The sequence below is a fragment of the Passer domesticus genome, chromosome 18, assembly GCF_036417665.1.
Source record: "Passer domesticus isolate bPasDom1 chromosome 18, bPasDom1.hap1, whole genome shotgun sequence".
In the NCBI taxonomy this organism is placed as follows: Eukaryota; Metazoa; Chordata; class Aves; order Passeriformes; family Passeridae; genus Passer; species Passer domesticus.
Window position 1 is genome coordinate 10,422,519 of NC_087491.1, and position 22,469 is coordinate 10,444,987.

The 22,469-nt window shown below is 50.8% G+C and overlaps 3 protein-coding genes, 2 long non-coding RNA genes and 2 other non-coding genes across 12 annotated transcripts; 5 read left to right on the forward strand and 2 right to left on the reverse strand.

Annotated features, from left to right (window-relative positions):
* Window positions 1-2,369: 2,369 nt before the first annotated feature.
* On the reverse strand, window positions 2,370-3,813 carry LOC135282965 (uncharacterized). The gene is made up of 2 exons (XR_010348933.1): window positions 3,248-3,813; window positions 2,370-2,703 (listed from the first exon to the last, which is right to left on the reverse strand). It is a non-coding gene; the product is annotated as an uncharacterized LOC135282965 (long non-coding RNA).
* Window positions 3,814-3,964: 151 nt separating this feature from the next.
* Window positions 3,965-14,871, forward strand: PPP1R26 (protein phosphatase 1 regulatory subunit 26). 4 transcript variants are annotated; one of them, XM_064393250.1, is made up of 3 exons: window positions 3,965-4,089; window positions 6,664-10,659; window positions 14,349-14,871. In XM_064393250.1, exons 2-3 carry the CDS (start codon window positions 6,725-6,727, stop codon window positions 14,389-14,391), a joined length of 3,978 nt encoding a protein of 1,325 aa, XP_064249320.1. In that variant the 5' UTR covers window positions 3,965-4,089; window positions 6,664-6,724; the 3' UTR covers window positions 14,392-14,871. The 4 variants fall into 4 exon arrangements, with proteins under 4 accessions (XP_064249320.1, XP_064249323.1, XP_064249321.1 ...); XM_064393253.1 differs by lacking the exon at window positions 3,965-4,089 and adding an exon at window positions 4,358-4,372; XM_064393251.1 differs by lacking the exon at window positions 3,965-4,089 and adding an exon at window positions 4,558-4,572.
* Window positions 14,872-15,024: 153 nt separating this feature from the next.
* PIERCE1 (piercer of microtubule wall 1) lies at window positions 15,025-16,422 on the reverse strand. 2 transcript variants are annotated; one of them, XM_064393257.1, is made up of 3 exons: window positions 16,132-16,313; window positions 15,609-15,687; window positions 15,025-15,478 (listed from the first exon to the last, which is right to left on the reverse strand). In XM_064393257.1, exons 1-3 carry the CDS (start codon window positions 16,194-16,196, stop codon window positions 15,278-15,280), a joined length of 345 nt encoding a protein of 114 aa, XP_064249327.1. In that variant the 5' UTR covers window positions 16,197-16,313; the 3' UTR covers window positions 15,025-15,277. The 2 variants fall into 2 exon arrangements, with proteins under 2 accessions (XP_064249327.1, XP_064249325.1); XM_064393255.1 differs by lacking the exon at window positions 15,609-15,687 and having other exon boundaries at window positions 16,132-16,422.
* Window positions 16,334-17,780, forward strand: MRPS2 (mitochondrial ribosomal protein S2). The gene is made up of 4 exons (XM_064393254.1): window positions 16,334-16,448; window positions 16,532-16,621; window positions 16,726-16,855; window positions 17,091-17,780. Exons 1-4 carry the CDS (start codon window positions 16,421-16,423, stop codon window positions 17,632-17,634), a joined length of 792 nt encoding a protein of 263 aa, XP_064249324.1. The 5' UTR covers window positions 16,334-16,420; the 3' UTR covers window positions 17,635-17,780.
* A 641-nt stretch (window positions 17,781-18,421) lies between these two features.
* Window positions 18,422-21,942, forward strand: LOC135283032 (uncharacterized). 2 transcript variants are annotated; one of them, XR_010348957.1, is made up of 4 exons: window positions 18,422-18,688; window positions 19,188-19,296; window positions 19,979-20,058; window positions 21,769-21,942. It is a non-coding gene; the product is annotated as an uncharacterized LOC135283032 (long non-coding RNA). The 2 variants fall into 2 exon arrangements; XR_010348959.1 differs by having other exon boundaries at window positions 19,979-20,019.
* Window positions 19,543-19,677, forward strand: LOC135283419 (small nucleolar RNA SNORA17). Its single transcript, XR_010349193.1, has one exon. It is a non-coding gene; the product is annotated as a small nucleolar RNA SNORA17 (small nucleolar RNA).
* Window positions 20,418-20,547, forward strand: LOC135283418 (small nucleolar RNA SNORA17). The gene has a single exon (XR_010349192.1). It is a non-coding gene; the product is annotated as a small nucleolar RNA SNORA17 (small nucleolar RNA).
* Window positions 21,943-22,469: the final 527 nt, after the last annotated feature.

The window sequence follows — 22,469 nt, forward strand, 5'->3', positions numbered from 1 at the left end:
CACCGAGCATCGGCACTCAGTTCCAAGTGCTCATCCCAAAAGGATGATGGGCAAGGTGGGAAGAGGTTGGTCACTGCTCTGACACCACCCCAGCGACCCCACAGACACCAGAGCAGTGTGACGAGCTGCTGCAATAGGAAAAGCTGGCCCCAGGAATGCAGTGAGAGGTGGCCTAAAACACAAATATTCTGCAAAACCCGGCAGGTTTGGGGCAGGAGCTGCTGCCTGTGGATGCTCATTCTGCAGCCCAGGGATGAGCAGCGGCTTTGGAGGGATCCCAGCTGATAAAAACTCAGACAAAACCAGCACAGAGTCCCCGTTTGGTGTCCCGGTGAGTTTGCCCTTTTTGGGTAGGACCCACAGGTGAGAGAGCATCCCAGAAAAGCCACACCAGCTCTGGCTTCTCATATCCTCGTGTTCTCCTCGAAATCCCAGAAACTGGAGACTGAGCCGATAAGAGTCTGACACCTAATGGGCACAAGCAGAATTGTGACAAGCACAGGAGCCAGCTGGAAGTGTCCTTGCGGGAATACTGACAGCATTGCCCCCAGCAAAGCCCGCGGAGATGGACAGAAAAGAGGGATTTGTGTAAAGAAAACTCTTAAAAGCCCACACGGCCCATGTCCAGGATTGTAAACATGAAATATTTATCATTTAACCTAGATAGGAATGAGTCACACAAAACCCATTAAAAGGTTCCAGGTACAGAATATGAGAGAGGGGATGTAATTTCCTTTGATATTTCAGAGGTCTCTGCCACATGGTAGCAAGGAAAGGTCAGAGTTACAGTTAAAACTCTTGGCATTAAGCTGTGTTTTCCACTTTGTGTTCTTATCCGGATAAACTTGGAATCAACAAGGAAAAGGGACATCTCCCAAAGCAATGAGACCTTCAGCTGCACTTTGTGTAATGGTCAGTGATGTATGGGAAGCCCACCAGGTTTGACTCCAAAATGTTAAATGCCTTCTGTAACCCGCCTCTGTGCTATCATTACACTTTCATTTGCTTCATGGAGTCGGTTGGTTTCTTTCCTTTAAAAAAATCTGTCAACCAAAGGTGATTTACAGCGATGATGTTTTCCAAGGCAAGACAAAGCACAGCTTCCAGGACTGAGCTCCACCAAAAACTGCCCTTGAACCTCCTCCTGCCTCAGGTGCTGCTTCCCTGGACAGCATCCAGCCCTGCTGAAAGAAAGCTCAGACAATCTCTGCTCCATTCAGAGGGTAAATAGAAATGTTCAATACCCAGTGCTGCTTCCTGGCAGCTTTCACAGGCATCTCTCTTCCCTCTTCTTTTTCTTTTTTTTTTTTTTCCTAAATTAGATCTTTCTATTATAACTTCAAGGCCTCATGAGTCTCCTTGGCATTTATTAAATAACAACTAAAGTCTTCAATTTGCCATGTTACTACACGATCCAGTTGTTCTCTATCTAATAAATCATCTGAGATCAGACTGAAGGAGATGAACAGGGCAGGGAGATGTTGGAGCAGGGCCAGCACTGAGTGTCCTGAAGTTCAGTGCAGCCATGTGAAAAATGGACCCTAAAAACTGAGGCTGAGGGAAAATCAGATTGTGCCCCATCCACCTCCTTTCTCTGCTGCTTTTTCCCCAAAAAAACTCAATGGCCACAACAGGATTGTGCTGTTGTAAATCAGTTTTGCCCCCAAACCCAAAGAGGTGCTTGGGGAATGCAAAACTGCCCCCAACAGAGGAAAGGGTTTGTGGAATCTGAGGTCATTGACTTCTCTCCTGTCCTAGATATGGATGTGCCCTCAGCCAGCATCAGTTGTGACCCATATTCCCAAAAAACTCCAGCACAGCAGACGTAGCTGGTGTTTTAACATAGCTCCATGTAGGAATATTAATTGGCCCTGAAGCCACAGGTTACCCAACAACAAAATCTGCCCAGTGAGTCCTTTTAATTTGGTTTAAATCTTATGCTTTCTCTTGCTGGGAAAAAAAAAAATTAAAAAGCCATGGCGTGAGCTCTGATTTCAGGCTCTGAGGTATCCAGAGGCACCTGTAATGAGCACCTACCCCTGCAAACAGCAGCAGCAGATCCGGAGGTCGGGGGAGATATTTCATTTTGGAAATGTGAACGTTCCCCTGCCATTCCAGCCATTCTAATGAGGGGCCCAATTAGTGATTGTGACTTTGTCATCCGTCCAGCAGGGACCACTGCTCTCATTTCTGCCAAGATCAGGGATCAGGAAGGCAAATCACCCCTAATGGCACCTCTGCTCTTCTTTCAAGTAAAAGTGGCACACAGAGCCACAAATGCCACCTCGGCTGGGGACAGCAGAGCTCTCCAGCAGCAGCAGCCTCCCCCCTCCCAAGCAACTGCATGTGCACAAAAACATTTATCAGGCTTCTGGCCACAGCTTTGACTTTAATTTTATTTTAAAAGTGCATTCACATGTAAATTGACTTGGCCCGGGAGGATACATGAATACAAGAGCCCTTTCTTCCCTCTGCCGCGGCATTAGGGAGGAATATGGTGAGCGAAGCAAAGTTTCCTCACCTCCAGGCTGCAATTCTGCAGTGAAGGAAAAGCAAGTCCATTGTTTCCTCCCGCACACAGATGCTGGCTGTGCTGTTTTCAGCAGTCTCGTTCAAGCGAGCCAGATCAGAACATAAAAGCATGTTACATATCCCAGGGACAAGAACACACAGGCAAATGTCTTATCGGCTCTGTTTTATCGGCTGTAAGAGCAAGAGATAAATTAATACGAGTTTGTAACTGTGTCTGATGGTTTGGAACACGGTCCTGCCCCACATTCCCAGGGTCAGACCTGGTTTGGTGGTAGAGGATTGCTGGGGATGAGGAAAAAAATTAAAATGTGAAGCTGGAGATGAGGAAAGGGCAAGAAATACACGTGCTCCCCAAAACAAGAATCTCTGGGATAAAAGCAGGTGGAAATCTGTTCCTCTCCATATCTTGTGATGTCTTGTGATATCTTGCCACAGAGTGAGCACCAAAAGAGCACAACACTCTCAGTCACCCCGTTTCCAGCCTGGGACCTTCCTTAGCTGCTGTTCCCCCTTTGCCATCACCCAGCCTGAGCTTTTGATGAAAGATGCTGATTTCCTCTGCAGCATCACAGGCGTTTCAGCCCCACAGGGAAACAAAACACACAGACAAAGTGAAAACAGGCAGCACTCTGGGCTGAGGCACCGGGGTTTTGTTTGCCAGAGACGAGGAATGGAAATGCTGGTGCAGATTTATAGACTGAGAGCCGTGAGTCACTCTGTGTGTTTTAGGAACGAGCAGGTTGAGGGGGGTGTCCCGAAAGGAAGCATCCCACAGCTTGGTTCTGCTCTGGAAGCACAGGGATGATAGCACAGGGCTGGCAGCGTATCCTCGGGGAAAACCCGCTTGCCAACAAAACAGGGATGAATTAGAGCACTACAACTTTGCTGTTTCACTGTGTGAAACCTCCGACAACCCAACAGCTCCAGGATTCCCATCACCGACCGCTTCAGCTGCTGCAAGCAGAGGCCTTGGCTCTCTACACCTCAGTTCCCATTCTGCACTTCAGCTCTCATTCTGCACCCCAAACTTTGCACCTGGGACAGCCAAGTGTTGCATCCCGCCGATATTTTGAGTTTCCCCCGGTCCGGCACCCCGAAGGGAGCGGGTGGATCATGCCCCGCTCTGCGCGCGGTTCTCAGACAAGAGCCGAGCACAATCTCCTTCTTTCCGCTGCCGTTGTCCCTGTCCGCGCCGGGACCGCGTTCGGAGCCCGGCCCTGGCCGCGGGGCTGCCGCAGGAAGCCGCGGTGCCCCTTCCCCCGGCGGCCCTTCCGTTACGATCGTTACCGGGCTCCCGCCGCCCTCCCTCCGCTCCGCGCCGGCTCTCGGGGCCAGCGGCCGCCGCCGCCTTTGTGCCCCGGCCCGGTGCGGTCCCTCCCCGCCTCCCCGCCGGAGCCCTGCGGCGCATGCCTCCCGCTCCCCGGGGGCAGGGAAGGAAGCGCCGCCCGCCCCTGCACCAGCGCGGCGGGCAGCGGCGGAGCGGAGCCCGGCGGAGCCGACAGCCCGGCCCGGCCGCCGCCGACCCCCGTCGCGCCCCTGTCGGCCTCCTCTCGGCAGGTGAGCGGCGGGCGGGGGGCGCGGCCGGGCCCCGCCGCGCCGGCGGCCGAGGGAGGCCCGGGCCCGGGTCCGGGGCGGCGGAAGGCGGGAAGGGGGAGCCATGGCGGCGCGGGCAGGGCCCGGCCGGCCGCGGGCAGCGGGCGCGGCGCCCCGCGGGGGTCCCGCGGGCGGCGGCTGCGGGCGGCCCCCGAGGGTGGGGGGCCCGTCACAGCGGCTCCGGGGTGCCCCCCGAGCTGGGGGTACGCCCGTGTCCCCTCACGGAGCTTCTGTGGGTGCCCCCCGGGTTGGTGTCGCTTCATGTCCCCTCACGCAGCCTCTCTGGGTGCGCACCGGGATGGTGTCGCTTCCTGTCCCTTCACGGAGCCGCTGTGGGTGCCCTTCGGGTTGGTGTCGCTTCATGTCCCCTCACGCAGCCTCTCTGGGTGCGCACCGGGATGGTGTCGCTTCCTGTCCCCTCACGGAGCCACTGTGGGTGCCCTTCGGGTTGGTGCCGCTTCATGTCCCCTCATGCAGCCTCTGGGTGCGAGCCGGGGTGGTGTCCCCTCACACAGCCGCTGTAGGAACCCCCTGAGTTAGTGTCCCCTCATGTCCCCTCATGCAGCCCCTGTGGGTGTCCCCTCATTTCTCTTCACAGGGTTACACAGGGTACCCCCTCCTTCTGGGTGTGTGTCCCCTCATTTCCCCTCAGATCCTGTCTGGGTGCTGACCCTGGTGAATGTCCCCTCATGTCCCCTCACACCCTCAGTGTGTGTCCCCTCATGTCCCCTCACACCCTCAGTGTGTGTCCCCTCGTGTCCCCTCACACCCTCAGTGTGTGTCCCCTCGTGTCCCTCACACCCTCAGTGTGTGTCCCCTCATGTCCCTCACACCCTGTGCCAATGTGTGTCCCCTCACGTCCCCCCTCAGACAGCACCAGGTGTCCCCTCACGGTCTCCATGGGTGAGACCGTGAGGGGACACAAAAATTCACCCCAATCCCGTCTAATTCATGCACGACCCCCAGTCCAAGTGTGGGATAGTGAAGGCTCCTGCCCCTTCCCTGAAAACTGTGGAAATAGGTTAATAGGAAAAACGTTGGGGTTTTATTTTTTAATGAAGCTGGGAGCTAAAGTGTGTTAATTGTGTTGCTTCAAGGTAATGAGGTATCCTAATTTCTGTCTTTTTGATCCTTAGCTGCTTATTACAAGGAAAAATGTTTTTTATTTATATTTGCCCAAGAGAGGGTGAAGAATTGTCTTCCCTTGTTGTCTGTTACCTTACTCTCAGTAAATAAATACAAGTTTTAAAGAATTTAGAGTCATTAATCCTTTAAAATATTTAATACCACTGATTAATTTGAAACCAGAACTAGAGAATAATTGACAAGTGCAAGGTCAGGGAGGTTTCAGAGGGAAAATTGTGTCCCTGTACCTTGGCAGAGTCCAGTGCCACTGCAGTTGGGACTCACTGTGTTTGTGTGGAGCCTGGGCTTGAAGAGCCACCCATCTGCAGTAGTTTTTGGGAATTACTGTCACCCTCAATCCTAACAAATAATGCTGCAGGTGAAGCCTTCGACCCTCACGGGGCCATGTGGAGGTGGTGAACTCTTTGGGGTGTTAACTGGAGTTTTGTGGGTGGCTTTTTCCACTCTTCCACAAACCAAAGCTTCGTTCTGCCTGTGGTTTCGACTGGAACACAAAGAACAGTTCCTAATCTTCATCCTGCTTTTGTGCACTCCCCAAGATCTGTGTTTGCCAAGAGCTTTTATCCTGCAGTGAGGCCGGATGACTGATGTCTCGGGGTTATTGCTGTAGAGTGTGTTTCAGGAAGAAATAAGTTCCCTTTCCTTCTCTCTCAGCTGCCCCAGGTCCCTCAGCTGTTTGTGTTTAATGCCAAGTTAGATGTAGTAAAAGCTGTTTTGGGATATTGTGTGATCCTCTGCTCTCTGAGGAGGAGTTTGTGTCCCCCCATCCCAGATGATGGTCCAGGTTTCTCCACATCCACCATCCTGCACTATGTGGACACAGCCAGTGCTGCTTTCATTGGAAAACTGGAAAGCTGAGCTGCATGATCCTTGAAAAGGGCAGTTATGCCAAAGGAAACAACAATCAGAGTATTCTGCTGAGTTCTCCACTCCCACTATGAAAGAATTCCTTGAAATTGTTCTTTCTCTCCTGCCACAAAGTTTTCTGCAAAAGTATTCAGGCAGCCTCAGTGCAAAGGGGGCTGCACACACCAGTGCACTGAATCCCATCACAGTGGGTCCTTGTGGGTCTGGGCAGTGCATCATTATTTGGGAGCACATGCAAAAAGGACTGGAAAGCACAGGAGGAGTTTGAGAAGTGAATTACCTGAACTGCGTTATGATTTTGCCAGAAAATACTACAAAGCACAAATGATGAGTGCTCTGCCTTATCCCCAGTGGCAGTAGTGACTGATTTACCTGTTCAAGTGATGTTGAGGAGTAATTCCTGTGATTATCTGGCACAGGAGTTCTGAGTGTTAATAATTTACCGTTTATGTTACCAGGATTATTACATGGAATTTCTAGAAGGCACACACTTAATAAATATTTTCCTTTTTTAATTTGTTTTAGGATGGAGGAGAGACCGGTCTGAAAATCTGTTCCATCGTGGACTTTGCTGTGGTCTGCTAGAATGTTCCTTATGGATGCTCCTCCTCTGGTAGCTCTTCAGACAAAATGGGAGTCCTTTGGGCCAGCAAGGAATTATAGATACCCCGTTTGCTTCCCTGAATCCGACAGCAACGTCACCAGAACCTCCGTGAGCACCAAAGTTCAGATGATCATAAACAACCTGCAAAGCCAAGAGCCTGCCCTGGGTATGAACAATGAGTGTGGCTGTGTTAAGCAGAAGAAACAGAAGGGAGAGAAAGGCAGCGGTACCAGAGTCACAGCCGGCAGCACGCTGCTGCGGAAGCATCCTCAGTACACCCAGCGTGGCTGCCCTGAGGATTCTGATGGCAGCGCAGTGGAAGGGAATGTAGAGTTTGAGACTCTGCTGCTCGATTCTGACAGCGACGATTCTGTGGACCGAGGTATAGAGGAAGCCATCCAAGAGTACTTGAAAACAAAAAGCAAAAGTGCCCAGTCGTTGCCGAGGAATGCAGAGCGTTCTGAGAATGTGAGCAGAGACAAAAGGTTTAAGAGAGAGTTCTCCCAGAGCAAAGTGGCGAGTAACCTCCTCCCTGTGCAATTCAAAGCTGAGATGCTCTCTGAAGAGTACCTGTCTGACCACCTGGGAATTGGGAAAAGGCTCCAGCCTGCTTCCCCTCAGAGTATCAGCAGCGATGACTCCTTTGAACAGAGCATACAAGCTGAAATAGTGCAGTTTTTGAATGAGAAGAAGCAGCAAGAAATTAGTAAATGTGTTACCGAGGAGGATAAAAAAGATTCCTGTGTGAGATCTGTCCTGAAATGCAACAAAGAAGCAACAAACAGAACAAACTGTGGTGCTCTAAAGCAAGGTTGTAATGCGCTGCTCCTGAGACACCATCCCAAGCTGCAGAAATCCAGCACCCAGCCCAAGTGTTTGCAGACAAAAATCCAAGCAGAGCCCAGTGATTTCAGCCGGGTGAACCACGCATATCTAGAAATGGCCACTGCCAGCCAGCCCTGGCTCGTGGAGCAGGATGAGGGAAGTGGAGCTCATCACTGGGAGCCAAGGGCAGCACTTACCGAGGAGAGCATGCACACATCAGACTCCAGCAGCGATGATGGCATCGAAGAAGCCATTCAGCTTTACCAGCTGGAGAAAATCAGGAAAGAGGCAGGTCATGCAGCAAACTGTGTCCCTTTGCAGAGGGAACCATTTGATCCAAAGGGTATGGCAGACATTTCTGCCAGCCTGACAATTAGCTCCACAAAAAGTGCCTCACCAGAAATCCATAAAACCCCTATAAGCAACAAGAGAAAAGAAGTTAATTCCAAGCCAACGGGATTACAAAGCACCAGCAATGACTTTAATAAGCTGTTTAAACCACTGAAAAAAGCCAGACATTTTGCACTTCCAGAAAACAAGATTACTGCTTGTGAGCTCACATTGCAGGCCTCTTGCAGAGCAGACACATCTGCAGAACTCATGTGTGCAGAAGCTATCCTGGATATTTCCAAAACAATCATGCCATCCCAAATGGGAAGTGACAACAAATCCCTCACTGCAGACTCCTTCTTTTCTCCCCAGCTTCTCTCGTCCTCCCGTTGTGAAAGTGACAGCAGCCTTGTGGACAGTGATGACAGCATAGAGCAAGAAATCAGAGCGTTTTTGGCTCTGAAAGCACAGTCAGAAAACCTTGGAACAAAACCTCCCAGCCTGTCACGCTCCATCCAGATGCCTTTGCCTTCTGATCCAAACAGCCTCACCGGGACCCTTGAGCCTGCTCTGCCCAAAACACTGAAATTATCCCTGAGTCGGAAAAGGAGGCTTAAAAGGGAAGGCAGAACAGCAAAACAAGGGGGGTCAAAACTGCCTGAACAGCTGGAGACAGGACTTTTCCAGCCAGGTCACTATTCCAAATTCCCAGTGCTCCGAGAGGAGCGTGCCCTGATTAGCCCCACAGAACTCCGGGATGCTCAGAGTGATAAAGACCCGAGGCAGCAGCAGCTGATGTCTCCCAAATTGCCTGGCTCTGATGGCAGCAGATGTGTGGACTCTGTAAACCCTTTCCTGCAGGTTCAGAGTAGCACAAGAAAACCTGTGAAAAACCCCATCCAAACCGCAGAGAGGGAGGGGTCGGGTGATGAGAGCAGCTCTCTGGACAGTGATGAGGACCTGGACAGTGCTATCAAGGACCTGTTACAGTCTAAAAGGAAGTTAAAGAAGAAATCCAAGGACCAGAAAGCTCAGTGCAAGAAGAAAGTCAGATTCAGTGAGACAGAAACTCAGCTGCTGGATGACTTCAGTAGCCTCCAACAAAACGAGTGGAAATATAAAAATCCCTCCCTGCTAAAAAGCTGCCTCTCAAAACCTAGGAAAACTGTGAGGGAGATTGCAGTCAGGAACCCTCCAGACAACATCAAACTTCCCAATGACAAGCCAGAAACCGTGAAAAACCTGGAGTCTAACTTACAGCTTAAAAAAGGCAATAAACCTAAATCAGTTTCAAGCCAGCGGGGGGCTAAGAATAGAAAATGTGCTCTCCCAGCTGTGTCAGACGCCAGTGACAGCAGCTCGGTGGACAGCGATGACAGCATCGAGCAGGAAATCAGGAGGTTTTTGGCAGAAAAGGCTAAAGACTCTGCAAGCAATTCAGAGATGCAAAAAGGTGATGCAAGTCTGGACCTACTTAGAGCGACCAAACAAACTGGAAATAAAGGAAAAGCAAAGCAGCAGCCAGTGGAAAATGAGATTGACCTGGTGCTGGGTCAGAGTAAAAAGACTGAGGTGGCTCAGCAAACTGAGGAGGTGAAGAACTCCCAGAGAACAGAAGGGAAAAGTGCAATGTTAGCTGGCAGTGGAAAATGTGCTTCTTCTGCAGAGAATGTTCCTACTACTGGTCAGTCAAAAGCTAAGCAAGGACTGGGGGGGGTCAAAGGTGGTGCTGCTCAGGAGTTACCTGGGAATGCAACAGGTAAAAGGAATGTCCGTAACACAGAGCCCCCAAAACCCAGCAGAAACGAAGGGTGCAAAGTGAGAAAAGTCATGAATGCAAAGCCCAGATCTAAGAGGAGGAATACCTTCCAACTAAAAATCTCAAGTAAATTTATTGCAGGTCTGAAATACGCCCGGGACAGGAAGAAGTCGATGCTTTTGAACAAAAAGCAGAAAGCAGAGTGTGTGCTCAGCCAGAGCAGTGCCTTGGGAATGGAGGCAGCTTCCCAGGACACAGATGTACTTAACCCCTTGCCAGAAGGGGAAATTACACCAGCAATAAAAGAACCCAGTTCTTCTCAGAACCTCGTTGTGGGAGGGGTGAGTCCCCATGTAGCAGAAACCCGTGCAGGAGCTGAGTGTCTGCAGGAGGCAGCTGAGGGTTGCAGGAAGGCTGATGCTCCAGAGGATCAGTCCCAGTCCTGCCTTCCCTCACAGGAACGGAGTGTGGCAGCAGGAAAAGCTGATAAGGTTTACAGAGGAACCTCCAGAGCTGAGAACACCCAAATGTGGATCAAAGAAGGAGATATCCACCAAGGCAGCTGGGCTGACTCCACTGCAGATCCCCCACACCCTGAGAGCAGTGTGGGAAAAGCAGATAAAGTCAGCAGAGAGCCAGCTCAGCAGAGTGCTCAGGTGGACAGTAAGGGAGGGAACAAGCAGCTGGACAAGAGGCCAGATCCAAGTTTAGCTTGCCCAAGGCAGGAATTCAATGTGACAGCAGCAGCAGTGCATAACAGTGGAGGAGCCTGTGCAGATAGCAGTGTGCAGATGTGCATTAAGGAAGAAAAAGTTGACAGGCAGGGAGAAATTCAGGTATCCAGCCCCAAAATGGAAGGAAAAACACCTGTCCTGCAGAACAGGGAAGCTGCTAATGAAGTACACCAAGGGCAGGGATTTTTAACCAAAACCTGTGCAAAATTTACTGACCTACCTGCAGGGGACTGCCCAGGTTCCCTCTTGGAAAAAAAGATTTCAAATATGTAAGTACTTTTTTTTTTTTTTACACTAGCAGTCTTTTTATAAAATAACTGTGATTGATAAAGCTTGAGAGAGGAAAGGAGAGGCAGTGGGAGATGCTGATACCTGTATATCATACACACACTAATGTGAAAATAATTCTATTTAACAGGGATATCACATATAGACATTCGTAGCTTTTGTAGAATTTTGTAAATTATTTAAAGTGCTCTAAGGAAATATTTTTTATAATGATTTCTAGGGCTTGCATTCCTACAGGATGCTGTAGTTACTGTAGATAAGATATTGGCTAATCACACTTTAAATTATGAGGCCTCTAATTGTCTCTCAAAGGGAAACCTGTTTGCGCACAGAATTTATTTGGGAGCCTGTTCAGAGATCCTAGGAAAGCACAGCCCTGGATAGCAATGCAGATGTGACACTGGCCACATCCCAGCTGCCTCAGGACAGTCCTGTGGGGTGGGTTTTGCTGGAGCTCGGTTTTCCCACCCTGTGGGATGAGGTCCCTGAGCAGAACTCAGCTGTGGGTGTGGAGATCCGGCCTGGAAGATACAAATGCAAATTCAGGTAAATCAAGTGGATGGCTCTGTCTGCACCTCCTGTGCAAAGGGATCTCAGCAGCTGCTCAAAGTCCTTTCACATGCCCAGAACCTCCTGCTAGCAGATGATTCCAAGCACACTTGCAGTCCAAGACAAGTGGAGGAAGGAGTGTGTCTCTTCAGACATGATTTCCCTGGATTTCCCTGGATTTCTGTACTGTCGGGCCTGCAGGGCTCAAACAATTCCTGCTATTCTCAGCTCTCTCCTTTTGATGCCCTGCAGTTACCCAGAGATGGCTTTTGGTTTCCTGATTGAACTTTCTGGAACTGAGTGCCCTTAACTTTCCTTTTTCAGAAGTGGTTTTTAAAATGTTACATTTCTGTGAACTTTTCACTGACAATTTTGGTGCAATAAAGCAAAGCTGGGTTTGCTGTAGGAAGTCACAACACAAACGGATTTTTTCAGCCACGGATATTTTCAGCACTGTTCTTTCTTCAGGCTTTCTCTGCCTCCGTTTCCAGCAGCCAGAATAAAGCAATTTTTTCACTACTATCTTTTTATTTGTACTGACTTTCAACGGGATTGAAGTAGCACATTCACATCACACACACAAAAAAGTGCCCCCACACTGGTTTCGCTGCAAATTCAAAAGGTGTAAATTGGAGCTGTTGGCTCTTTCATTCTCATTTTTGTGTTGTGAAGTCCTTGGAGGAGTTTGTTCTCACATCTTGTCCCTGTGAATTGATCTGATATTCTCTTTGTCTGCTCTTCTGCAGAACTTCTCAGCCAAACCACCACTTAGCATCACTTTGTTTCTCAGTCACTTCAGGAGTCTTCCTCCAGGCTGGCCTTAAACTTGCAAAAACGGAGCAAAAGCAGCCGAGACTGGATCCAGAATCCCGTGGTGTCCCTGGTGTGATGCAGAACGTGGGCAAAATACGGTGTAGCATAGAGTAGTGACTGTGGCATGTAGAGAAATAAACATCCTTGGTGTGTTCATGCTGTCGTGCAGCTGCGTTTGAAACATGTTCCTAGTGCTCACTTGGCATTTCTGACTGTCCAGCCACCTTTCTGTAGCCCTGGGGTTGGTTGGCCAGGTTGTTTAAAGGTCAGTGTGTAAACTCATCTCCATTTTGTGGTAGGATACCTTGGAAAAGTGGTTTTTCCTTAGCTCAGTGCCTGCACTCCCTCTTCACAGGTTTATCTTTTGCTCTGCCTTGATTCCGTTGCAGGATTTGAGCCTTTTGTTTGGAATAGGTCAATAGGCTGGTATTTTAAACTAGAAGTTTTCCAAGTACCTTGCTTTAAAAGGATTAAACTGTATACTTAATTTTCCTAGAGATGTTGGAAGCACTCTGTACTGTTTGTATAAAAAGCTGAATGTTTCTTCTCAAAAGGTTTCAGTAAATCCACATGTCTCGTGCCCCTGTTGCTGTGTCTGTGTCCTCAGTACCTGATCCACTCCCAGTTAAAATGCAATTCCAGTTACCTTGTGCTTTAATAAAACCTTATTTCAAACAGCACTTTTTTATTTTAATTAAACTTGATTTGTATATAGGAACTGGTGTACATTGCTGAGTTTCTAATGTTTAATAAATGGGGTTCTTCCATGGACCGTGCAACTGGAGTGTTCCTATGGTTTGTGTCATCATCTTGAGTGAGTAATAATTTCTGTGTTTCCCCTTCTTCCCTCCCGACTGAGGATGTCATTAATTCTTTGTAACAAAAAATGAAGGAGGAGAATTTACAAAATACAAAGGAGTGGCTTTTGGGAGGTGAGAATGGTGCTTGTGGTGGCAGAACACCCAGAGATTTCTTCCCTGGTGTTTGTGGTCGAGAGGTGGAATCTTTATTTGTGTAATTAAATGTCAAGGAGGATCTCTGGAACTGAACAGCCAGGCTCCAGTGGCAGTGTCCTCATCCTGGCCCAGGTCTCATCATTGTTCAGAAAAGAGAGGTCTGGTGGTTTGCAGCAAGAAGAAATCCCTCTCACACATCACTAAAGCTGAGCAATAAAACAGATTATCTTGAGTGGCAGTAAATTCCCACACGTGGTACCAAGGTTGGCACTGCAGCATGAATCTCTCAAGGCTGAATCTTCATAAAGCAATTCCAAAAGCAGATTTTATTTCCTGTTCATAGTGTCCCTGAGAAGCCCAGGGAGGGCACAGAGTGGGCACAGACTGCTACTCCAGTGCCAGCTCTGGGGAGTGTCCAGAAAACTCCTTTTTCCCATTACTCCCACCCTCCTGAGACACCAATTAATTATAATTATTGCAGTAGATACATGGAGCCATAAACCCAGCTCTTCTAAAGCTTATTAAGTTACCTTTTTCTTAATGAGTGCTGGTTCATAGTTAAAAAATGCACAATGCTAGTTTTTCTTTCCAGTCAGAGCACAAAGCTTTTGTTAATTTAGATACTAAGTGCTTAAACCACTTGTGCTTTTTTTTTATTATGGCTCTGGTGAGTTACAGATCCTGGCTGCACAATTACTGCTTTATTTTTTACCCCAGTGACTGCTTTTGGGTGCTTTGGGAACAATCTTCAAGGATCCTCAAGGGACAGCAAGGACTCTGTTCATATTTTTATTCCCAGTTCTTTGCTGCTATTTTAGGAACACGTGTTTTGACATGTAGCTGCTCTTTATACAAGGCAGGAAGATCCCTGCCCCCCTTTCTTTTATTAATGTAGAAGCTTTTAAATTGTTCATCCCTTCAGTTGGTGATAGTTCAGCCTCACATAATTTTATCTGCAAATGTGAAAATCTTCCTTTCAAAAGACAGAGCAGAAAGAGATTGATTCAGGTAGATCCATTTTTAGAATGATATTTTGAATTTGTACAGGTATTTTTTTTTAAGAAGTGCATTTGGTCTAACCTCTGAACACTTGGATACACTGCATGCCAAACTCTTCAAAGGAACTGGTTTCAAGAATAAAACTAAAAGGGAAGAAATTGAGGCAAGAAAGAAGACGTGGGTGTTTTCAGATGGAGTGGGAAAATATGTGACAGAATCCACTCTTAATATTTTTAAGAGGCAGCCTTATCCCTAAATTATGCCACCTGCAGAAAAATCTGTGGATAAAAATATATATAACATTGTCACAACTATTTCTATTGATGCAGCACTTTGTTATTTTCTCATTTCAGGAGAAGAAAGGGAAGTTCTAAAGAAGCTCCAGGTATTGTCTAGAGTCTGATACGAGGATCGCAGCACATGGAAGAGGGTTGCTTATTTATTTTCAGATGTTAAATCTTTGAAATGTTAACTTTTCAGGCCCATTTCTGCTCAGTTTATTTACCTGTTCCAATTTATTATTTTTGGTGTGTTTGCAGCAGAGGGGGATCTATGCAGCTCTTACCACATGCCACAAACAGGGAACGTTTCTGACATGTGAAGAGCATCGATTGCAGTGGTGTTTGGACATGTTACACTCATTATTTATATTTTTTTAGCAAGCTGTTTGAATAATGTTATGCTCATTTTTAATGTTCTGTTACACCTGTAAGGTGGGACTGTTTCTCATCCATAAACAGGCAGAGTAGTTTCTCTTAAAAACTCATTTTTAAACCAAAAATATTCAGGTGTTCTTTCAGTGCAGTCACTGTCCAACTGATGCAGTTTCTTTGCCTGTACCTACAGTTGTTCCAATAAAACTTTTTAAATAATCTTCTTTTTGATTACTTGTAATTATTTGAATAATTTCTTAAAACTTCGTTGTTTGGAGAGAGAAGAAATGTGAACTTTCTACAAGAAATCCAAAGAGTTAATGAATACCTCTGGAAAACCTGCAGATTGATTATTCATTAAATAGTAGAGAAGCAGTTGAAATCTTAATTTTTAATGATAAGTAGTACATAAGGCAAGAGTGTAAAGGATCATTAGTGACAGAGAAGGGGATAAAAAACGGAATTTGTGTTATCCTAGTATTTATATGCTGCTGATAAATTAGGCAAAACGCTTCACATGAGCTACCTAACTGACACTTAACCACATTAAACCTTCACTGTTTTACTCCTAAAAACATTCCCTCTGCAACCTAGCGGGTCCATTTAGGATCAGGGCAGACAGAAGCTGGCTACAGCGGCTGGTCCCTGCAGTGGGAGGGCCCGCTGGGGTTGTAGCTGGGGTGGAAGTCCAGGTGCTCGTAGGCGGTGATGAAGGTGTCGGTGCCGGTGCAGTGGCTCTTCTCCAGCGACGTGTTCAGGCTTTCGTTCCTGCACATGCCGAACCTGCCCAGATGATCCGAAAACGTGTGCGGGAGGGTGTGGAAGGAGCTCTGCGGGGGCAACAAAGGGCACAGAGAGGGGAGGGTAGGGATGGTTTAGACACCAACATCGACAGCACCTGCGTGCAGCGGCACGGACGCGGCTCCGGGCAGTGTCCCCATGCACCCGGGGTGCTCGTACCGGCAGCTCGTGCACCGTGGGGGCCCTGCTGCCGTAGCTCTGGTTGGCGGTGCGGAATCGGGGGTGAGCTGGCTGCTGCCTGTGGGGGGAGAGCACAGCTAGAACAGCTGGCACAGCTGGCACAGCCGGCACAGCCAGCACAGCGGGCACAGCACTGCAGAGCAAACACAGCCAGCACAGCTGGCACAGCACAGCTAGCACAGCCAGCACAGCCAGCACAGGCAGCACAGCGGGCACAGCCGGCGCAGCCGGCACAGCCAGCAAAGCCGGCACAGCCAGGACAGCCAGCACAGCCAGCACAGCCAACACAGCGGGCGCAGCCAGCACAGCCGGCACAGCCAGCACAGCACAGCCGGCACAGGCAGCACAGCCGGCACAGCCAGCACAGCCAGCACAGCACAGCTAGCACAGCCGGCACAGCGGGCACAGCGGGCACAGCGGGCACAGCACAGGCAGCACAGCGGGCACAGCCGGCACAGCGGGCACAGCGGGCACAGCGGGCAGCGCCCGGCCCGCCGCTCACCCGTAGCCGCGGTACAAGGTCAGCTCCTGGAAGCGCTGGGGCACGCCCGGGCTGGGCTGGGCCATGGCGAAGCCGCCGCGCCGGGCCGGGCCGGGCCGGGCCGCGGGCACCGAGCGTTACCCGGCGACAGAACGCGGAGGGCGGGCAGCGACCGCAACCGCCCCGCCCCGCCCGCAGGAAGCGGAAAGCGCCGCTGACCTTCCCCCTCTCCTCCTGCTCCTCCTCCTCCTGGTCCGTGTCCGTGCCCGCGGCGGGCTCGGCGGCGGCAGTGTCCCCATCCGCTCGGAGCATGGCGCTGCCGCGGCTCCTGCGGGCAGGTGAGCGAGCGGCGGGGCCCGGGCGGTGCTGCCCGCAGCGCCCCGGCCACCCCCGTGTGACCCGCGGTGTTTCTGTCCCGCAGCTGCCCCGCGGCTCTACAGCACCGTCCCGGCCCCGGCCCCGGCCCCGGCCCCGGTCCCGGCCCCGGCCCCGGCAGGCAGCCGGCCCCGCGGTGAGTGCTGCCGGGCACCCCTGGCACCCCCGGGCACGGGGCATCCTCTGTGCAGCCCCGGCTCGTGAAACAAACGCAGTGAGTGTTTGTGTCCCCTCTCTCAGCTGACGATGACAAGCTGCTGACAGAGCCTCTCAAGCACCCCGACTTCTTCAGCGTGAAGGAGCTCTTCACCCTGAAAGATCTCTTTGATGCTCGGGTGCACCTGGGCCACAAAAAGGGGTGTCGGCACAGGTGAGTGATGCTTTTCGTGACCCAGTGCTTGTTGACATCGGGAATGCTTTCTCAGACCTGGTCTGAGCCTGGAGTAGGGATCCCCCCAGTGTGGGCACTGGGAGGGTGTGGCAGTGCCACAGACACCAGGTACGAGGGCACACCTGTGCTATCAGGAGCACCGGATGGTTCCTGTGGGTCCCACATGCAGAAACACTCAATGCCTCCACGCCCCATCCCCGTGTCGCCCCCGCAGGTTCATGGAGCCCTACATCTTCGGCTGCCGCCTGGATCAGGACATCATCGACCTGGACCAGACCATGCAGCACCTGCAGCTGGCCCTCAACTTCACGGCGCACATCGCCTACCGCGGGGGCATCATCCTGTTCGTCAGCCGCCGGCGCCAGTTCTGCCACCTGGTCGAGAGCACGGCGCGGGCGTGCGGGGAGTACGCGCACACCCGTTACTGGCAGGGCGGCCTCCTCACCAACGCCCACATCCAGTTCGGCGCCGGCGTCCGCCTGCCCGACCTCCTCGTCTTCCTCAACACCCTCAACAACGTCTTCGAGCCGCACGTGGCCATCCGCGACGCGGCCAAGATGAACATCCCCACGGTGGGCGTGGTGGACACGAACTGCAACCCGTGCTTGATCACCTACCCCGTGCCCGGCAACGACGACAGCCCCGCGGCCATGGAGCTGTACTGCAGGCTCTTCAGGATGACCATCATCCGTGCCAAGGACAAGAGGCGGCACAGCGAGGCCGTGGAGGAGCTGCGGAGCAGAGCCGAGGGCAGGTAGAGCCCCCGGGCTGGGCTCGGTGCCTCTGCTCCGGCTGCACGGGGCTGGTTCTGTGCCCAGCACCCGGCTGGCTGGCTGGGAAGGGACCCCCGCTGCTGTGCACGGTGATGCCGCAGAGGTCACGGCCACGGAGGGTCTCTAGCTGCCTGAAAAAATTCAGAAATTCAGGGAAAATGGAGCCAGGCTCCTGTCCTTGAGTTTGTCACTGCTGCAGGGAGGTGCAGCTGTCCCGTGGCTTGTGTGAGCTCATGATCTCACCTGAAACCACTTGTATCTTGTGTCTGTTCTTAGCAAATAAAGGGATTTATCTCTGTGTTCCTTTTTGTGTTTTTCCCTAGGGGAATGGGATGGGGAGTCTGGCCAGGGCGGTCAAGGCAGTGTCCCCAAGCTGGGGATATTTCAGGGTGGCTGATGCAAGCTGAGAGGGTCCCCAGTGGGCATCAGAGGGTCCCCACTTTGTCCCGGGATACACGGGGAGCCCAACCTTTGCCACCACGGGCCATGGGGGACTCCAGGAGAAAGGAATATCCATCCCACAGTAGCCTCGTGTCTCCGTGGGAGGTCCTAGAGCAGTCCTGGGCAGGGCTCCGTGTCCCAGTCCCGTGTCCCATTCCATGTCCCATCCCGTGTCCCAGTCCCGTGTCCCCTCCATTGTCCCCTCCCGGTCCCACCCTCGCCCTCTCCCGGCTCTGAGTCCTCCCGCCCGGCAGGGGGCGCTCACGGGCGGAAGAGCGAGCGCGCCCGCGCGCCCGTTCCCGCACTATATAAGGGGGAGTTGAGGGGGCCCTCGCCCTTTCGGCGGGCGCGGGGCAGCGGGAGCGGCTCTCTGAGATTCCCTCAGAAGGACCCGGACTGGAGCCGGGCCCGGCCTCGGCCTCTCCCGGCGGGGCCAGCGGGAAGCCCTGCGTCCCTCAGGCGCAGGAAAGCGGTGCTGGAGGAGGCGGCTCCACCGCTGCGCCTTCCCCCGCCATGCTGTGGCGCGGCTCCCTCGGGGCCGGTGCCGCTCCCCGCCGGCCCCGGCGCTGAGCGGCTGCGGCGGGAGGAGCCGAGCGAGGTGAGGCTGAGAGCGGCCCTGGCACCGCGGCCCCGCGGCCAGGCCCGGCCCCGAGCGGCCCCGCGGCTCCGGCAGCGGCCACGTGCGCTGCAAGGCCGCAAATCGTGGAATATTTGGCGCTGGAAGCCAAATACCTATATCTATCTATATCCATGTATATATAAAATTAATATATTAATATGATATTATTAATGTGTCCTTATATTGTGAATCGAATATATTTTAAGTGGTATTTTTTAAATATATATGTATATTTATAATGTATCTAATATAAAGCATACACAGATGTCTATTTTTTAATATACTCCACTGAAAAAAAACGAAGAAAATTTAAGGCTTTCGGGAAAATATTTGCAAATATTTCAGTAGCTAACACAAGTCTGCAGTAGATGCTCTTCTTCTAACTGTTGTAATTTTCTGTTTTTCAGTTAAATGGTGTGCTTCACCAAAAAAAGGCTGTTTGGCAATTATTAACAGCATTTTTCCTTTCTTTCTTCAGCGTCGCAGTGGACAAAGAAATGAAGTGACCAGGATGGTGTGACTTCAGGAATGAAGGGTGATCCTTCAGGAAAAGGCTGCCCAAACAAGCTTCAGCCACCTTGCTAAGTGTAAGTGCAGTGTTACCTGTGGTGTCTGCATGTGCAGCAAATACCTTGGCAGCACCGCTTTTAAATAGATAATTAAATCTTATTTTAAATGTAACAGAATCATGGGATGGTTTGGATTGGAAGGAACTCCTTCCATGCTCCCAGGCTGCTCAGAGCTGCATCCAGCCTGGCCTTGGACACTTCCAGGGATGGACATCCACCCACAATTACATTTTTTCAGTGTTTTGGGGTTATTTGTTCCCCCAGGCTGCCACTGGCGTTGCAGAGATGGCTGCTGTGGCATCTTTTGTGTCAAAGAGTGGCAAGAGAGACCCAGGCTATGTTCTACGCTCGTGTGTTCTGCACCCCGTGAGCACTCTGAGTGATTGATAGCCTGACATCACCCTGAAAGAGACAGGGGAGAAGCAGTCTGAGCTGCTTGGAATGTGAGATCTGCATGGTCCAGCATGGGAGCTTCTGTTCTCTGCAGCTGCACGTGCCTTCCTGGTCCTGTGGGTGCCACTTGTGGGACACAGGAATAGTGGAAGTGATCTGTGAAACCACGTGGCAAGGCTGGGAGTTCATCCCATCAGAAAATAAAAATATTCCTTTGCTTTTTATTCCTTGTAAATCCCTGCAGCGCCTGTGTGACCAGGCTTTGGGCTGTGTCTAAAGGCTCTCCATGTGTTTGTCCCTTTTCCAGAGGCAGCCCTGAGCCCAGGCACAGCAGAGGAGCCCAGCCAGGTGAGCTGCACTGCTGGGAGCTGCCAGCTTGTGTTGCAGGTGAGCTGCAGTGCTGGCAGCCCTGCCCCAGTGTTGCAGGCGTGGCTGCACTGCTGGGAGCTGGCAGCCCTGCCCAGGTGAGCTGCAGTGCTGGCAGCCCTGCCCCAGTGTTGCAGGCGTGGCTGCAGTGCTGGCAGCCCTGCCCCAGTGTTGCAGGTGTGGCTGCAGTGCCAGCAGCCCTGCCCCAGTGTTGCAGGTGTGGCTGCACTGCTGGGAGCTGCCAGCTCGTGTTGCAGGTGAGCTGCAGTGCCCCAGCTCGTGTTGCAGGTGAGCTGCAGTGCCCCAGCTCGTGTTGCAGGTGAGCTGCAGTGCTGGCAGCCCTGCCCCAGTGTTGCAGGCGTGGCTGCAGTGCTGGCAGCCCTGCCCCAGTGTTGCAGGCGTGGCTGCAGTGCCACCTCTGTGTCAGTCGGTGGCAGACAGCAACAGGCGATGTCTTCCCTGGTGCTCTGAGCCCTGTGAGCTCTCAGGATTGCTCAACAACCTGACACTTGCTGTTCTTGTCCTGCTCTCCTGCCTTCAGTGGGGAGTGGCAGAGGATGGACACTGTCCTTCAGTCCTTCCCTCCATCAGGGACACCTCGAGCTGTGCCCCAAGCCCTGTGCACAGGTGTCCCCGTACCCAAATGGTGCTGTGTGTCACTGTCACTCTTGAGGGACACCAGGAACAGTGAGAGCAGCTCTGGGCACACAGATTGTGACCCTGGGCTTTGCAGTGGGTAACTGGCACTGCTGAATGGGAAACCTCATTAAATGCCCATTACAGGGCCAAAGGGGCCTCAGGGGTGCAGAGTGAGCCCTTTAATTGGCAAAAGCCATGGCTTTGGAAAAGAATGTTAATAAGGTTGTGGTTATGGATGAGGATGTGGCTCTTTTATTGAAATTTCTTGACTTCTTTTAACCTGCAGTCTGTGTTTGGGGTTTTTCATCAGGCTTTCCTCACTCCAGGGGTCCTGTGTGGGCACTGAGTGCTAATGAGTGTCTCTTTAGAACCTCCCCGTGTGAGGCACAGCAGAACCTTGAACATTTTCCTGATGGCATTTTCTGGACCTGCCCTTCCCCAAGCAGCACTCCTGGGCTATGGATATTGCTTTACTGAAGGAAAAACTGGCTCTCAGCTGTGGAAAATGTGAATGTTTTACATGAAGTGCTTTAGAGAGAAATTAAAAACTCTGTGCACATAGCTCAGCCCTTCCTCATCAAGGACTGGTTTATGTCATGGCTTTAAAGGCTGGAATAAGCCCAGATTTTTTTTTTCCATGCACTATTAATAGCTTGGCTCTGCACCAAGGTTGGCAAACTCACCTTGGATTTTTAGGGAGTGATGGAATAACCCAGAACAGGCTGCAGCTATGCTCTTAAATTATCCCCTTCCTAAACTCCCCCAGCCAGATCTTTTTCCAAAACCTTTCTGATGTCATGCCAAAGAGCTTCTCCTAAACTTGTGCCATGTCCTTCTGGACTGAAGGAAATCCCTGTCTAAAAGTTTCCTTGTGAGCCCTGATACCAGAGCCTTAAAATGTGATTTCATTTTATATTTCATCTTTATTTCCTCTGGGATGTGAAAAATCTTGGGACAATCCTGAGACAATGAGGGCAGCAGAGTGTGGAATGCAAGGGTTAATTAGCTCATTAGTATTCACCTCATTGCTCCCTTTTCTTGCCTGTTTTTCAACTTTTCTGACATCCTGGGCCTTATTTTTTTTATTTGCAGATTATGCCTTGAGCTGCAGAATGTCTGACAAACTGAGAACTGGTTGGCAGCATCCACGTCTGATGGCTTGGAGATTCCTAAAACTTGATCAGCTGTGTTTTCTCTACATGGTTAAGAAGGATTTAAATAAATAAAAAAAAAAACTAAATAAAGATGCCACCTACAAGACTGAAAGGATTATGCTGTGTGTTTGTAATGCTATTTTTTAACCATTCTAGGATGGAAGACTTCGTGGATGTGAGAATTTAGGATTGTTTTAAAGCAATTGAAGGTTTTACCTCCATCCCCTTGGGCACAAAGGGGATCCAGTGAGATCAGTCTTGGAGTGTCCTGGCTTCTTTTCCATCTCCTGTGGGGAATCTGGAGGAATTTGAGTGTAAAACAGCTTTGCCTTGACTCATTTCTCTCCTGTATCCCAGAGTGGTTTGTAAACTGCACTCTGCTTTTTATTAGTGATGAGCAGAATTCCTGGGAGTGTCCAGGGCCACGGGGGCGTGCATTAATGGAGCAATTGTTGTCACAAGTGACTTAATTTCAATTAAACTGTCAGGGCCTGGTCTCAGCTATATAAACATTTAGATGTTTATGTTCTGATGTTGGGGAAACTCTTTTCCTCCACTTCTCCAGGTGCTTTAACTGCTTTGAGGGAAGGGAACAGCAGGGATTTGGTGGGAGTAAACAATGGAGGGAAGGATGAAAAA

Excerpts from the sequence above, each read along its gene's own strand:
- MRPS2 (XM_064393254.1), top strand. The coding sequence starts at position 16,421 with ATGGCGCTGCCGCGGCTCCTGCGGGCAG. Across the intron at positions 16,449-16,531 it reads GCCGCGGCTCCTGCGGGCAG|CTGCCCCGCGGCTCTACAGC; the intron begins GTGAGCGAGCGG and ends TCTGTCCCGCAG. Across the intron at positions 16,856-17,090 it reads AAAAAGGGGTGTCGGCACAG|GTTCATGGAGCCCTACATCT; the intron begins GTGAGTGATGCT and ends TCGCCCCCGCAG.
- PIERCE1 (XM_064393255.1), bottom strand. The coding sequence starts at position 16,422 with ATGCTCCGAGCGGATGGGGACACTGCCGCCGCCGAGCCCGCCGCGGGC. Across the intron at positions 15,479-16,131 it reads ACCTTGTACCGCGGCTACGG|AGCTCCTTCCACACCCTCCC; the intron begins GTGAGCGGCGGG and ends TTGCCCCCGCAG.
- PPP1R26 (XM_064393250.1), top strand. The coding sequence starts at position 6,725 with ATGTTCCTTATGGATGCTCCTCCTCTGGTAGCTCTTCAGACAAAATGG. Across the intron at positions 10,660-14,348 it reads GAAAAAAAGATTTCAAATAT|GAGAAGAAAGGGAAGTTCTA; the intron begins GTAAGTACTTTT and ends TTCTCATTTCAG.